The sequence below is a fragment of the Eretmochelys imbricata genome, chromosome 10 (assembly GCF_965152235.1).
Source record: "Eretmochelys imbricata isolate rEreImb1 chromosome 10, rEreImb1.hap1, whole genome shotgun sequence".
Classification (NCBI taxonomy): Eukaryota; Metazoa; Chordata; order Testudines; family Cheloniidae; genus Eretmochelys; species Eretmochelys imbricata.
In genome coordinates this window covers 42,764,069-42,780,446 of record NC_135581.1, presented here as the reverse complement: position 1 = coordinate 42,780,446, position 16,378 = coordinate 42,764,069, and the positions used below count along the sequence as shown (strand labels likewise).

At 45.7% G+C, this 16,378-nt stretch overlaps 1 protein-coding gene across 6 annotated transcripts in view; it reads left to right on the top strand.

Annotated features, from left to right (window-relative positions):
• The first annotated feature begins 2,850 nt into the window (after positions 1-2,850).
• BBS4 (Bardet-Biedl syndrome 4) overlaps positions 2,851-16,378 on the top strand; it is a 100,132-nt gene continuing 86,604 nt past the window's right edge. For 2 of the 6 annotated variants that reach the window (XM_077829218.1, XM_077829215.1), the window contains exon 1: positions 12,392-12,478. Coding sequence is in view for 2 of the 6 variants with exons in the window: in XM_077829208.1 (XP_077685334.1) it covers positions 7,580-7,642; positions 12,300-12,351 (115 nt within the window). In the remaining 4 variants the exon portion in view is untranslated. Of the gene's footprint in view, positions 2,894-7,529; positions 7,643-12,299; positions 12,352-12,391; positions 12,479-16,378 lie in introns of those variants that run through there. The other 4 variants (XM_077829216.1, XM_077829213.1, XM_077829209.1 and 1 more) reach the window with 4 other exon arrangements.

Sequence of the window (16,378 nt, the reverse complement as noted above, 5' to 3'; positions counted from 1 at the left end):
AAACTGAGACCTCCACTCAGCCCACAGAGAACGAACTTGGCTAACATCAACGTACCCAGAACACCACTGAATTTGGTTTGTGTGGGAGGGGGATTGTTTGTTAGTTCTTTCTTTTTTCTTTAAACACTCAGGACCTGCTTGGGGCCCTGAACACAAGTGCTTAATTAGCACACTTACGAGCCACGGTTAAGCCTGGATGTAGCAGTCAGTGGTGTCGCACCTGCATCTCCCCATCACCACCTGCTCCACCCAAAGTTATGTTTCGTAAATACATTTTTTGAAAGCTGCATTTTCTACTTTGGTACAATAACGTTTACAAAACTTTGGGGCAGAGTGTGAGAAGGTAAATTGCTGGTGCCCATCTTTTGCAGGGAGAAAGGGCCATTGAGAGACACACACACACAGACTTTATCACAAAGAATACCACAATCCAGCCTCAAGCTCCTACCCCAATCTTCAAACCTGGGCTCTCCTGCCCCTCCCGGTCCCTCCTACTGTTCCCATCCCACACAACTGCCCCCTAACAAAGGCTCTCAATCTCCCTGCTACTGCCCACCTCCCCACACACACTTTCACCCCAGGGCTGTCACCTCCCTTTCTTCTGCTACCTCCCCCACACTGAGCCAACCCCCACCTTCAACCCAGACTTTCCCCTCCCTCCATCTGCCACGCCAACCCTCACCTTAACACGCTTCTTCTCCTACAGCCCCCACACAGAGTCACTGCCAGCTCCCCCATTGCACCCTAACTTGCCCTTTCCCCCAAAACTGGGCTGTGCTCCCTCCCCTCCCCAGAGTGCAGGGGGGCAGTTTCTGGGCATTCCCACTGGCAAGGGGTGCAGCAGCCAGCACTGATAAGCCCCCCTATCACAACCCCCCCTCCTCCCAGAGACCACAGACAACTACCACCACCCTGAAGTGCAGGGTCGGGACAGTGCCCAGGAGACCCCAGGCATCACGTTCGCTGGGGGCCTGCCCCCAGCTCCCCACCGCCCCAGGATACTGGGGGAGACTTAGGTGTGGGGGGAGCCAGGAGCTCCAAGGGGGAGGGGAGCACAGCGTGATTAGCGCCAGGAACCTCTCCCTGCACCAGACCATTTCCTTGCTTGGGGTTTCTTTTCGGTCCGGTGTGACCACGTCAGCTGGGGTGGCTGGTAGCATGACACGGGACATTCTGGAATTAATAGTACAGCTCCAGCGCTGGTCCCAGAGTTCCTGCGGCATGCAAACTACAACTCCCAGCAAACCCTGCAACACCCAGTCCCTTTTGCACCTGCGCACTGCGCTCCCTAGGCTGCTGAGTGTTTCAGCTGCTTCAAGGAAGTTGTTGACTCTTCACATTGCTGGGCTGTGGCCCAGGCTGGATTAACCCTTTGTGGGCCTCTTCCAAGTGTGAACCTGGCGCCCCTGCGCCATTGTAAACCCGGTACTGGTTGAAGCGACTGTCTCAGAGTTCTATCTATGCTGTTCAGTTTACTCAGTTTAAGTGTGAAGATTCGGTTTTAATTAGTTCTTTTATGTTCTTTATTCAGACTTGCTCATGTGCAAAATCAGAAGGAAAATTACTACTCTAGCCTTAATTCTAGCCAATGATGTGGCTCCATTGAGTATAATGAGCTGATCCTGCATTCCCTGAAGTTCATGGAAATTTTTGTATCATCATTATTGGAAATGGGTCCAGAGGGTAGAATAATTCAAGCTTTTACTGTTAGCAGCTTTGGCTTAAGTTCACCCAGGCTTTACCACTGCCATAGGATCACCCATTGACTAGAGTACTTTACATTTTAAATTCTATTGCCCTACCCATTCTTTTATGCTGCTATTCTAAATAATGTAGTCTTCACTAGCTAAGGCAAAACAAGGTAGACCCAGATCCTCAGAAAGAAAAAGGAGTACTTGTGGCACCTTAAGAGACTAACAAGTTTACTGGAGCATAAGCTTCCGTGAGCTACAGCTCACTTCCTCAGAGGGCTCTAGGACCCTCACCTTCATTCAAATCAGTGGGCTAGAAGTGCTGCCTTCGTGCTCTGAGGCCTTAGCCCCTACAACCCGCTGAATACAAACAGCGGGAAAGCACTGACCTAGGCTTTACATAACAAACTACACAGGAATAATCAACCCTGCAGTGAACTGGAAGTGAAAACTGATAACGAGCGCCACGCCTGCCCCAACCGCGCTGACAGGCAGGGCCTCGGGCCCTGTGCCACAGTCGGGTTACCTGCGCCCTCTACCCGCCCATTCCCCCTGGGAGGGACAGCTGAGCAAAGTCCTCGGCTCACTTCCGCTCCCCCAGGCAGCCCGGGCTTCTCCCTCCCCCCGGCCAGCCTGGGGATCGGTCCCGCAACCAGCTCCGGATTCACTTCACCGCCCCGCCCCCAGGCGGGGCTCCCCGCGACTGGCTCCCGGCGGACGCGCTCTCAGGACACGCTCCGCCCTGGCGAGCACTCGGCGGCGCTGGGCTAGGCCCATTGTCACCCCCGAGCCCCCTAGTGCCCGCGAGCTCTGGTGTCTGCTGGCGGCTCCCAGCCAGCCGGGCCGAGCACCAGCCGCAGCACCCAGTAGGGGACTGTTGCCAGGGCAGCCCCCAGGGGTGGCTCAGCGATTGGCTGGACGCAGCGGTGAAGCCCCTACCGGCCCCGCCCCTAGAGGCCAGTGTGGGTAGGGGCGGGGCTCTCCGGCCTGAGGCGGAGAGACGCAGCCTCCGCAAGGAGCGGGGCTTTCTCTGGGACTCCTTCCTGCGCGCGCTGCGGATTGTCGGGTCAGCGATTCACTCCTCTCTATGGTTCTTCCTCTAAGCTCTTCCGGGTCAGCTAGTAACCTTGGTAACTGACAACTTCCGACGCGCGGGATCCTGGGGTATAGCAATGGCGGAGCTGGGACTTGGAGCCGAGCAGGTGAGGGGGGCCGGGGACCCTCAGGAACCCCCTTCCCTGCTGGGAGCTTGCTGCCGGGGCCCTCTTTCCTCTTCCCCGCTCCCTGAGGCGCGGCCGCGGCCCTGCATCCAGCTCCCCGCCGAGCCCTGAAGTCCCGTTAGCGCCGCTCCGGCAGCGGGGGCCTTGGTTCGCGGGGCTCTGCTGTGCACGGGGCCCTCGGCGCTCAGCGGTGCAGAGCTGAAAAGATCAGACAAAGCCTCGTCTGTAAGGAGGCTCCCCCTCCCCTCGGCGTTAGCCGTCGTAGGGCCCCGCTCGGCCTGGCTGCGCCTGGAAATTAGATTTCATACCCAATCGAAGCGCCCTCGTGGGGGAGCCAGCCCGAGGGGTGGGAGGCGCCAAATGAGGGACCCTTACAAGGGTGGATGGGGATAGGGGTGCAGATGCAACATTAGTACCTGTGATGCAACAACAGGGCAGCTGCACCGGTACTAATGCTGGTGTAAGCTCTGCTGGAGACACAGGGTGCTGGCATTCTCCCACCACATTATCTACATGATTGCCTAACCCAGTGCTGAAAACGGCCCAGGTGCACTATTGCTCTGACAGGGACAGTGACCTAAGCCTTGAGGTAAATGTGGAAGTGGGATACCAGGAGGAAACACAAGGAAGAGGGTGCAACAGAGGGGGCCTCCTGATTCATACTGAGAAAGTAGGGCAATCGGATAGTTACCTTAGGGGCATGAACATGAACGCAAGAAACCTGGGAAACAAGCAGGAAGAATTGGAAGTCCTGGCACAGTCAAAGAACTATGATTGGAATAACAAAGACTTGGTGGGGTAGCTCACATGACTGGAGCACTGTCATGGATGGGTATAAACTGTTCAGGAAGCACAGGCAGGGGAGGAAAGGTGGAGGAGTTGCACTGTATGTAAGAGAGCGATATGATTGCTCAGAGCACCAGTATGAAACTGGAGAAAAGCCTGTTGAGAGTCTTTGGGTTACATTTCGAAGTGAGAGCAACAAGGGTGATGTCGTGATGGGCGTGTACTATAGACCATCGGACCAGGAGGATGAGGTAGACGAGGCTTTCTTTGAACAATTAACTGAAGTTTCCAGAACATAGGCCCTGGTTCTAATGGGAGACTTTAGTCACGCTGACATCTGCTGGGAGAGCAATACAGCAGTGCACAGACAATCCAGGAAGTTTTTGGAGAGTGTTGGGGACAACTTCCTGATGCAACTACTGGAGGAACCAACCAGGGGACATTCTCCTCTTGACCTGCTGCTTACAAACAAGGAAGAATTGGTAGGGGAAGTAGAAGTGGGTGACAACCTGGGCAGCAGTGACCATGAGATGGTTATGTTCAGGATCCTCACAAAAGGAAGAAAGGAGAGTAGCAAAATATGGACCCTGGACTTCAGAAAAGCAGACTTGGACTCCCTTAGGGAACTGATGGGCAGGATCCCCTGGGAGGCTAATATGAGGGAGGAAAGGAGTCCAGGAAAGCTGGTTTTATTTTAAAGAAGCCTTATTGAGGATGCACGAACAAACCATCCCAATGTGCAGAAAGAATAGCAAATATGGCAGGTGACCAGTTTGGCTTAACAGTGAAATCTTCAGTGAGCTTAAACACAAAAAGGAAGCTTACGAGAAGTGGAAACTTGGACAGATGACTAGAGAAGAGGATAAAAATATTGCTCAAGCATGCAGGGGTTAATCAGGAAGGCCAAAACACAACTGGAGTTGCAGCTAGCAGGAGATGTGAAGGGTAACAAGAAGGGTTTCTACAGGTATGTTAGCAACAAGAAAACGGTCAGGGAAAGTACAATACCCGCTTGGGGAAGTGAGGAAACAGATTGAGACGGGTACCCAGAAATCACCTACTATAGGACAGGCCCAATAAGGAAAATAACACAACACCACTGGACATCACGTTCAGCCCCCAGCTAAAACCTCTCCAGCACATCATCAACAATCTACAACCTATCCTGGAAAACGAACCCCCACTCTCACAAGCCTTGGGAGTCAGGCCAGCCAATCCTCGCGTACAGACAGCCCCCCAGCCTGAAGCAAATACTCACCAGCAACTACACACCATACCACAAAAACACTAACCCAGGAACCAATCCGTTTAACAAAACCTGTTGCCTTCTCTGTCCTGATATCTACTCTAGCAACACCATCATAGGACCCAACCACACCATCAGAGGCTCATTGACTTGCATATCTACTCATGTGATATATGCCATTATGTGCCAGCAATGCCCCTCTGCCATTTACATTGGCCAAACCGGACAGTCTCTACGTAAAAGAATAATTGGACACAAATCAGACATCAGGAATCGTAACACACAAAAGCCAGTAGGAGAACACTTCAATCTCCATGGACACTCAATAACAGATTTAAAAGTAGCCATACTTCAACAAAAAAACTTCAAAAACAGACTTTAAAGAGAAACTGCTGAGCAACAATTCATTTGCAAATTTAACACCATCAATTTGGGCTTGAATAGGGACTGGGAGTGGCTGGCTCACTACAAAAGCAATTTTCCCTCTCTTGGTATTGACACCTCCTCATCAATTATTGGGAGTGGCTACATCCACCCTGACTAAATTGGCCTTCAGCATTGGTTCTCCACTTGTAAGGTAACTCCCTTCTCTTCATGTGCCAATATATATATATTCACTCCATCATCTGAAGAAGTGAGTTTTTTACCCATGAAATCTTATGCCCAAATAAATCTGTTAGTCTTTAAGGTGACACTGGACTCCTCGTTGTTTTTATTAATGATCTGGATGATGGGCTAGATTGCACCCTTAGCAAGTTCATGGATGACACTAAGCTGGGGGGAGAGGTAGATACGCTGGAGGGTAGGGATAGGGTCCAGAGTGACCTAGACAAATTGGAGGATTGGGCCAAAAGAAATCTGATGAGGTTCAACAAGGACAAGTGCAGAGTCCTGCACTTGGGATGGAAGAATCTCATGCACTTCTGCAGTCTGGGGGCCGACTGGCTAAGCAACAGTTCTGCAGAAAAGGACGTGGGGATTACAGTGGATGAGAAGCTGGATATGAGTCAACAGCATGCCCTTGTTGTCAAGAAGCCTAACGGCATATTGGACTGCATTAGTCTGAGCATTGCCAGCAGATCGAGGGAAGTGATTATTCCCCTCTATTTGGCACTGGTGAGGCCACATCTGGAGTTCTGTGTCCAGTTGTGGGCCCCTCACTACAGAAAGGATGTGGACAAATTAGAGAAAGTCCAGTGGAGGGCAACGAAAATGATCAGGGGGTTGGGGCACATGACTTACAAGGAGCGGCTGAGGGAACTGGGGTTATTTAGGCTGCAGAAGAGAAGAGTGAGGGGTGATTTGATAGCAGCCTTCAACTACCTGAAGGAGGGTTCCAAAGAGGATGGAGCTAGGCTGTTCTCAGTGGTGACAGAACAAGGAGTAATGGTCTCAAGTTGCAGTGGGGGAGGTCTAGGTTGGATATTAGGAAACACTGGTTCACTAGGAGGGTGGTGAAGCACTGGAATGGGTTACCTTGGGAGGTGGTGGAATCTCCATCCTTAGAGGTTTTTAAGGCCCGGCTTGACAAAGCCCTGGCTGAGATGATTTAGTTGGTATTGTTCCTGTTTTGAGCAGGGGGTTGGACCTTCTGAAGTCTCTTCCAAACCTAATCTTCTATGATTCTGTGATATAGGTAATAATTTTTTTAGTGTAGATGGGTTTTAATTCTGTCCGGTGACTGGTTGGTAGCTCTGTAGATCAAAACACTCCTTATCCACAAAACCTAAATAGACAACTTTAATACAAGCTTCCACGCTACCTTATTAATGTTCCTCAGCTTTGACCTGGAGGGACCATGTTTAGGAGTGAGGGAATAGTTCAGTCTCCAAGACCCATTCAGTTCTTTACCTCTCTAGTGGAACAGTCAACAAGGGGGACAATTACTGCTATGTGAATATTTGCTCACTAGGAACTAGATGGAGATCACCCAGTTTGTTTCACATGGGCCACCAAACAGTCATCAAATAACAGCTACTTTAATTTGAGTCAAATTTACATTGGTGAATTGGATGTGAAAGGCCTCTCCTTATTCCATTATTAATTTCCTAACTAGCCAAAGTCTCTCACTGAGGCATCCAGTTATCCACATTCCTTCCATTTCTACTTTCTCCCAAGAATGGACAGAGGGGAACTCTGTGCTGACAGTGGTGATAGCAGAAGAAAGGCTATGAAAGATGCAGCTTATCAGCTGCAACCAATACAGTTTCTGTTTTGAGAATGTATGTAAATAGGGTTTGCAAGCTTTCTTTTTTTATTTGTCTTTAAAATAATAAAAGGGTAATAACTGTTTCTTTCCGAATTTAGTCTACATTTTAGCTTCTCAACCTTGCTGTTATCACTTAACTTCCCATACAGAATCTTGTTCATGAGTAGCTTTTGCACTGACATGTAAAACAGTGGGTACATTACAGAACTAAATAGATTATCCTGAAAATACAGTAATCTCTCATTAAAGGGTGGTTCTGCTCTGAAAACACATTTTGGGGCTCTATGTTTTAATCTCTAGATTAAGTAAACACAATTTACTAGTAAAATTTTATTTGATTTTTTTTTTCTTGTTAGTTTGTTCTGGCAGTACTTCATTCTCGGCCTCAGCTCTGAAAGTCAAGGTGGCTCATTCGGTTCACACTGTTATGAACAAGCAAAATGTTATCCTGAGATGTATTAACAGGAGTGTTGTATGTAAGACACAGGAGGTAATTGTTCCACTCTACTTGGCAGTTTTGGGCACCAGGCTTTAAGAAGGATGTGAACAAGTTGAAGAGAGTCCAGGGGAGAGCTACATATATGATAAGAGGTTTAGAAAACCTGTCCTATGAGAAAAAGTTGAAAGAATTGGACACATTTAGATTAGAAAAGAGAAGTCTCGGGGGGAGGAGTTGGGGACATAACAATCTTCAAATATGTAAAAGGTTGTTTGGAAGAGGACCATGATCAGATGTCCTCCCCTACTGAGGGTAGGACAAGAAGTAATCAGCTTAGTTTGCACAAAGGGAGATTTAGGTTAGGTATTAGGAAAAACTTTCTAGCTATAAGCAGAGGTAAGCACTGGAATAGGTCATGTAGGGAGGTTGTGGAATCCCCGTCATTGGAGGTTTTCAAGAATAGGTTAGACAAACACCTGTCAGTGATGATCTAGGATTACTTGGTCCTGCCTCAGATCAAGGGGCTCTGGACTAGATGACCTCTTGAGATCCTTTCCAGGCCTATATTTCTGTGAAGTCCATTAACAATTCTGTTCATGATGAGTGATTTAGAACAGAATCCAGCTTGCTCACTCAGGGCTCTGCCAGGCTATTGTAAATAAAATGTAGTCACTGGAATGAGCAGGTTCTGAATACTCCTGGGGGATACTGGTGGAGTAAGGTGTTGGTCAATAGAGTAGTACTGTGCTGTAGCAGTTGGTTTGTAAGGAGGGCATCCATCCCCACTTCCTTTCAGAGGTGGAGTGAACCACTGATCTTAAACGTTATAGACATTTTGGTAAGCACAGCTGCAGAGTTTGTCTAGAAATGTGGTTCTCAGAGAATTCATCCCAAGATTGATTTTCATCGGAAAATCAATTTAATTTTGAGTCTTTAATCGTTTGATTGCTGTGTTTCAGCTCAGCATGACACACCTGGTAAAAGGATTATGCTCTGAGAGTGACCTAGTTTTATTTAAATCACTTGAGCATGTCGTTAAAAATGTTTGAGTTTGGCATTACAGTCTGAAACTACTGACATTTTGGTCTATGAAAAATACAATGCTTATCACAAAGTAGCATCAAAACTTAAATGTGTCGCTTTACTGCTTGTGCTAGATCTGTTCTCCCATGTTATTTATTTAAATGTTCCAAAAAGGTTTCTTATCTTTGTGCTATTTTTGTGGACAGTAATATTCACAATGTAATAGGCATTCAGTCTTACTCTAGCTTTCAACAGGGGCAAGGGTATTCTCCTTTATCTGGAGAATTTTCCTTTGCCTTGACACCTGACAGGAGTCCAACTCCGTTACCGTCTGCTGTCAGTGTAATCAGCTTATGTTTTAATCTTTGGAGACCTGAAAGAGATTTATGAACTGATTAGAATAGAAATTTAGTCACCATAATTAGTTTCCTCACTGAATCTAAGACTTTCCCGAAGATAGAATCTGTCAGCCTTGCCCCAGGGAGGTGGAGAAGGTCTCTTAATATCACCTGACAAGCAGGCTGCATCATTGGAATTCTGAGTTTTTAATCACCTCAGGGGGGACACAAAGCTTCAGCAGTATTGCTTGTTCTCCACTGAGTTGCTTCCAGTGTAAAAGAGAAGAATAGCCATACTCCAATCTAAATGGATTCAGCACTTCCAACAAGTGTGCTGGGGAGTAGTAACATGACATAAACATGAGATTCAGACGCTTTAAGCCCGGACTCCCCAAACCAGTAGAAAATGTACTGTAGGGATTGATCTTATACTGGGCCATGGGAAGTGGCAGGACATGGCACAGTAAATCACTTTCTTCAGCCACCTTTGTGAGTCTATAAGAAAATGCCTAATAGGAAAGACTGGTGTGTGGATTTTTTTGCATTACTGAATGTCTGAACTATGGAAGTGAAAGGAGTTGTTAGTCAATTGAGAGCGAGCGAGCAAGCTTTTCTACTTTTATATCTATACATCTGTTTAACTCTTTTCTGAGTGTCTGATTAACAATTTGTAGACCTGCCATCCCAAGACAGCTAGGCACTGGCATGCCAAAGGGAGATTTACAAAAGAGCTGCCACAGTCTCCAGTGTTGTAAGTGGCAAAAATTTGTCCTAGATTGAGGCCTGATCTACGCTTACAAGTTAGGTTGACATAGCTACGGTGCAAAGGAGTGTGAAAAATTCACTCCTCTGAGCATCATAGTTAAATGAACCTGATCCCTGGTGTAGACATGGCTAGGTCAGTGAAAGAATTCTCCCATCAACCTAGCTACTGCCAGTTGCTGTGGAAGACGCATTCCACTGCAGGGAGAGCAGCTCAGACACTACCAGAGAGGCAAGTGCAGATATGGTGCTCGGGGCAGGGACAGTGCGCGGAGCCCTGTGGCCCCCCTGTCTAGGAGTCGGACCTGCTGTTGTCCGCTTCCGGGGTGCAGTGAGGTGTAACAGGTAAGAACTAGCCTGCCTTAGCTGGGCAGCACCGCCACCAGAACTTTTAATGGCCTAGTCGGCGGTGCTGACCAGAACTGCCGTGACCCAGTGCCTTACATTCAGCGACCCAGTACTGGGTCACAACCCGCAGTTTGAAAACCACGGATCTATTACGCACATGAGCCTTAGAACTGCGTGTTATGCACCTAACTGGAGAAGCAAATTCTTCGAATAATGTTTGAATTTGATTTCTCCCAAAAGGCTGGTGGGTGCCAGGCACTGTATTGGAGGAAGGGTGCGTGATCTCAGCCCTGGTTTAATCCCTATGGCAGCTGTTCTTCTGGGGCTGTTCAAAAAACATTGCCAGAATGAAGAAGAGGTCAGTGTAGCTGGAAAACTTGTCTCTCACCAACAGATGTTCGTCCAATAAAAATGACCTCACCCACCTTGTTGCTTTAATATACTGGAACCAACATGGCTACAACAACACTTCAAATTGTCAGAATGTGTCAACTTTAAGAAAAGCAGGTTTTTTCCAGGGGCTATATTTTGAGAACCTCTTGATCAAATGATTCCAAAATTTGATCACTAACGGAACCCTGAGACATCTGATTTCACAGCAGTTAAAGTAAACAGGCAGATTTTAGAGCACTTAGAGTCAAGCTTTAAACAGAAAGCTGGTCTTAACCTTAACTCTTGGTGATGCATGAGATGGAATAGAATCATAGAATATCAGGGTTGGAAGGGACCTCAGGAGGTCATCTAGTCCAACCCCCTGCTCAAAGCAGGACCAATCCCCAATTTTTGCCCCAGATCCCTAAATGACTCCCTCAAGGATTGAGCTCACAACCCTGGGTTTAGCAGGCCAATGCTCAAACCACTGAGCTATGCCTCCTCCCCGTCTAGCTCAGTTGTATTGGCTTGTAGGTTTGATTGCTTTTTTACTCCTAACTTTGATTACTAAAAATAGCAGATCTGATCCTAGATGCAAACAGGAAGTAGATCTGTTCAGTGTTTTGAGTGTAAAAACCTACTTTGAGTCAGTTATGCTTTTTGTTGTCTAAAGGATGTTTCCCTTTTGTCAATGGCTGCCTTAACTTCCTAAGTGTCTGCCTTCTCTCCATGGTGAGAGTCAAATGTAAGAACAGCAAAAGGATTTTTGTGATCTTTATATGAATAATTATCTCCTCTTTGCTGTCAACAGGATACCTACATTATCTGTGAGGTCTGCTACAAACAGCACTCTTCTGCTTGAGATTTTGACGTGTTTAGAATCAAACATTGGTGTACTGTCTTTTGTGCAGGGCTCGGTGTGCCTTTAATCTGCCTTTAATCTGCTCCAGTGCATTGCTATGATCCTAGTGTATATTCTCTCAATGTAGAAAAGATCTCATCTTCACTAAGGCTCAATAATTTCACAATTAGCTTTGCATCAAAAGCAGTGGGCGTGGATGTCTCTAAATGGCTAGGGATGCTAAGAATGTATCCTTCATCTGCCAGTGCCAAGAATAGAAAGGGGGTTACTAGATCTCCCCACCAGATCACAGCAGAGTAGTTCCCACAGCTTACCTTTCCTGATCCAGAAAATGCTAGGTATGCTAGGGTACAAGAATGAGACCACCCTATTCCAGCACCAGACCCTACCAGTGATGTCTTCAAAACAGCACAGAGAGCGTTTTGAAATACCCTGTTAATCAAATGCCTCTCACAGTTGATGTTAGGACTCTTTTCCTTAGGGCCCAATCCTGAAAATCCTTGCACATGTGAGTAGTTCCAGTGAGTCTCATGGGACTACTCATTACTACAGAGAACCTTCTATTCTCCTTCCCCAAATCACTTCATACCCAGTGCTGTAATTAGCTGTGTAAGCAGCTATTGTTCTTGTGTAATGGGTTTCTGCCATTCCCTCTTTGATTTTAAGGAGCTTTTTTATATGGTTGTATTTTCAATAAGCAAAATATGCCCATGTAATTCTCACTTCCCAAACCCTAATAAATGTAGGTCCACTAACTATATTGATGTTAGCCAGCAGTAAACACGCTTGTACTTATTAAAATCAGAGATTTTTCTCAATCTACACAAATAGCAAAAATCTGGGTTGAGCTTCCAACAGAAATGACTAGCATCTGGCTGGTATAGTAGATTCTGTTTAGCAGAGATGCCGCTATTTTTGCTTTGACATTTGCCAGATGTCCTTTTGGGGGGAATTCCTTGAAGAAGCCTTGCCATTTTAACACTGTCCTTTTCTATCATTTCAGGCTTCACCATTCCCAATAGCTACAGAACCTCAGAAACCCCGCCCAAGAAAAGGTTTGTTTAAGGATGTACTTACAATAGTATTACTTAGGTAGGACAACGTAAAAAGATTGCTCCGTAATGTGTGAACCTGTCTGAGAAGCACACAACCAATCTGTATATGAACCATTTGTTTCCAGAGGTGAAAAGCAAGTATACTCATTTACTGCACCATCTGGTCTTTAATCACTTGTGTGTATGGCAGTGGTGGCCAAACTTACTGACCCTCCGTAGTTCAAGAGCTGGGGTTCGCCTGCCAGTTGCTTGGGTCTTCAGCCTTGTGGCAGGGTGGTGGGGTTAGGGTTTCTGCCCTGCAGGGACGGGGATCTCAGGACTTCAGCCCTGCTTCTGCTGAATCCCTGAGCCCTGGCAGGCATGTCCCATGTGGTTGAAGCCCTGAGACCCCCACATCCCTGCTGGGCAGAAGCCAGAGGCGACATGCGGGGTCACATTGCCCCCCAGATTTTTGCCAGGATTTGCTGGCCACGCTTGGTCACATGGTGCCACTGGGCCCCCTCCCTGCACAGTGGCTACTGGAGCTGGCAAGCCGGAAGCTGCAGTCATGGGGAGAGGCAGCGGCAAACACCTGGAAGTTGCAGGGAGAACTGCTGAGGGTAAGAGACTACTCTGTGTCAACTGAGAGCCTACCTCTCAGTCCCAGAAGACCCAACATCATTCAGTCTGCTATATGAACTTAAAGTGGAATTGGAAATGAGCTTTTTAATAATTAAGGGATTTTCTGAAAACTTAGTGAAAATTCAAATGAGGGAAGCACTTGGAGCAGTGATAGTGAAAGAAATGTAGGGGTGACAGTAGCCAAATACTCAGATAGGACTTTACAATAAATTGTTTGGGCAGCAGGTGGATAGTCGATGTGGTTCTGGTCAGAACACACCTGAAACCGGGGTGGATTTGATTTAAATCACTAGTCAGGAAGACTTGATTTAATCATGGATTTCTACATGAAAGTGCATTCTTGTTGGTTGTTATAACCTTAATACATATTGTTCACAACTCAGAGAGAGATGTACGTTTCATTTTTAGAAGATACACACTATACATTTTTAAAGTGATTTATTTTGAAACCTTTTCAGATTAGTATTACAGCTATATCAGAAAATGAATGATTGTTTGGTTATTTCATTTACCAAAGGTAATTGAAGCAGATATTTATGAAGTTATTGAGAAATGAACTATCTCCAATTCAACAGGTTAATCATTAATATTTAGAGGATTTTCTTGCCATGCTGTTTTAGGAGGAAAACATCACCAGACTGATATTTAAATTGTTTTATTTAACTAAAACAACGTTATGTATTCTGTTTTTTTTCTTCAACAGCAAACGTATAATAATTTAACAAAACAAGCATATGAATTTTTGAATTTAGTTAAACATTCAAGTTTTTTAAAATCAGGTTTGTTTTTGTTAAACTTGTTTTAAACTAAAATAGTTAAATGAAATATTAAAAAAAAAATTAAATCGACTGTCAGCCAGGTCAACGTGAGAAACTTAAAATATTGGCTTCTGCAGCTAACTCAGTCGTCTTCACCTTCATTTTCCTGTTTGTTCATAATCTGGAAAAGAAGAACAAGCTTTCCTGCTTTTTCAGGTCCCAAATGATTTCTCAATTTGGAATGAATTAGTCCAACGGAAGAAAATATTCTTTCTACAGCGGAAGAAGCAGCTCCTGCTGTTAAAAGTGAGATTATCACTTCAACAATCTCTGAATCCGAGTGCTTAAGTGACTTCCTCCAGTTGACTGTTGTGACTTTCTTTAAAACATCGTCAGCAGACATATATTTCTTGAATGGTTTACCCTTAGCGCTGAAGTTTATGATAGTTGGCATTATGGAGGGATGATTGCTGGATGTCCATGTCATAGCTAACTCCTCTTCTTCAGCAGTTAAAGTTTGACCCCGGTACCGAGTATTGAGAATATTTGCAAGAAAATGAGCTGGAGATAGTGCTTGTCCCATTCATTTTTTTAATGCTTGTAATTTAACTCTATCATCGCATATTTCTCTTTTTAAGATCTCACCCAGTTCCTTCCAAATTTCAACACCATCAGCAATAAAACAGCTGTTTCCCTGCATTTTGTTCACGGCTACAGAAATAGGCTTCAGGGTGCTCAGCATGTGTTCAACATTTCTCTTAAGCCCAATGTTGAGAACTTTGGCTGTGACAGTGCCATCTATTTTTTCATGATTTTGTTCACAAACTGTCATCAGCTTAGACCAGTTCTCGATATAGTGCTCAAAACACTCCACTACTGAGTTCCGTCACACATCTTGTGGGGGAGTTAGCTTGGTTCCTCCCACTTTTTTCAGAGCAGCTGCTGCAAAGTGGTTGTTACGGAAGTATTTTGCAATTTCAACAACATTAGCCTTTATTTCTGGAACACTGAAGTCTTTGGCTAGGAGGTGCATCAAATGAGCACTGCAGCCGTATGTTGTTAGCTTGGGACTCTCTTCGCTCCCTTCTAAATAATTTCTTCTCATCTTGGATACATTTGCAGCATTCTGTGACCAAGCTGCATACTAGACATTTGATTTTTTTTCCCCACAGTTTGTTATAACTTTTACTGTTACTTCTTGTAAGTATTCTGCTGTGTGTGCATTTCCTGATGTATCAATTGTTTCTGTAAGGAAGACATTCCCTTCTTCTGTTGTCACACGAGCACAAACAACAGGATCATTGTGGACATTGCTCCACCCAGTCAAGACTCAGGTTAATAATTTCACCCTCTAGACCAGTGGTTCCCAAACTAGGGGCGCTGCTTGTTCAGGGAAAGCCCCTGGCAGGCTGGGACAGTTTATTTACCTGCTGCGTCCGCAGGTTCGGCCGATCACAGCTCCCACTGGCCGCAGTTAGCCGTTCTTGGCCAATTGGGGCTGTGGGAAGCGGTGCGGGCCGAGGGACGTGCTGGCTGCCCTTCCTGCAGCCCCCATTGGCCAGTGGGAGCCGCGATCAGCCAAACCTGTGGATGCGGCAGGTAAACAAACCAGCCCAGCCCACTGGGGCTTTCCTTGAACAAGCGGTGCCCCTAGTTTGGGAACCACTGCTCTAGACCTTTTGCACACTGCTCAATTTCTCTTTCAGACACTTTATCCAGCAATTTGCCTGCGACATCTGCTCTGTTGGGTGGACTGTATCCTGGTCTTAATGACTGAACCATGCGAATGAAGTGTGGGTTGTCAATCATACGGAAAGGAGAGTTTGTTGCATAAACAAGCTGGGCAATTTTTTCAGCAATTACCTCTTTTTGTAATCTGCTGGTTCTTATCACAAATGTATCTATGGTTATTTCTGGATGATGGAAATTTTTCTTCTTTTTGCTACAGGTGATGATATACTGTAGCTATGTGACATACATGATGTGACTGAAACACTATCATTGGCAGATAACTCTGAAACTATAGAAAATGATGGTGATCTTGAAGGTAGATAGTCTTCAGAATCCTGTATGCTGAGGGTGGATTCTCCTAAACAAAATAAGTCAGTGCAGTTATTTAATTATTATTACCATACTGCTCATTTAGTATTACTCATTGCACTCACTAACACTCAGTACGACTTTAAAAGTGAAATTGTAAAAGGAAGATCTGCCTGTTTCAGCTATTTATTTTTTACCACAACTACATCTAAAATGACAGTACCATAAAATAACAACTATATTTTTTGCTCAAACGTGAGAATTCAAGAATAGTCCAGAAGGAAGACAGGCAGTCCTTAAGAAAGAAGTATGAAATAAAAAATGTACCAACCTGAAGATCTTGCATGTTCAGACATGTTCCTTTCATCATCTTCAATGCAGCTTCCTCCTGAGAAGGAACACTTCCCATGATGTTGTTTCATTCAGTCAACCAGGCCTTGCATTTCTTTGTTGCACTGTTTGCATTTTGCACGCATGCCTGTCTTACCCACAGGTAGAGGAACTTCATTAAAAATATTCCCAAACTGGGTCTCTCTTACGGCCTGCTGCCATTATAGGTTTTCCCTTCTAGTGAGAGAATGGTATGGTAGATCTCAAATCAATGAAGG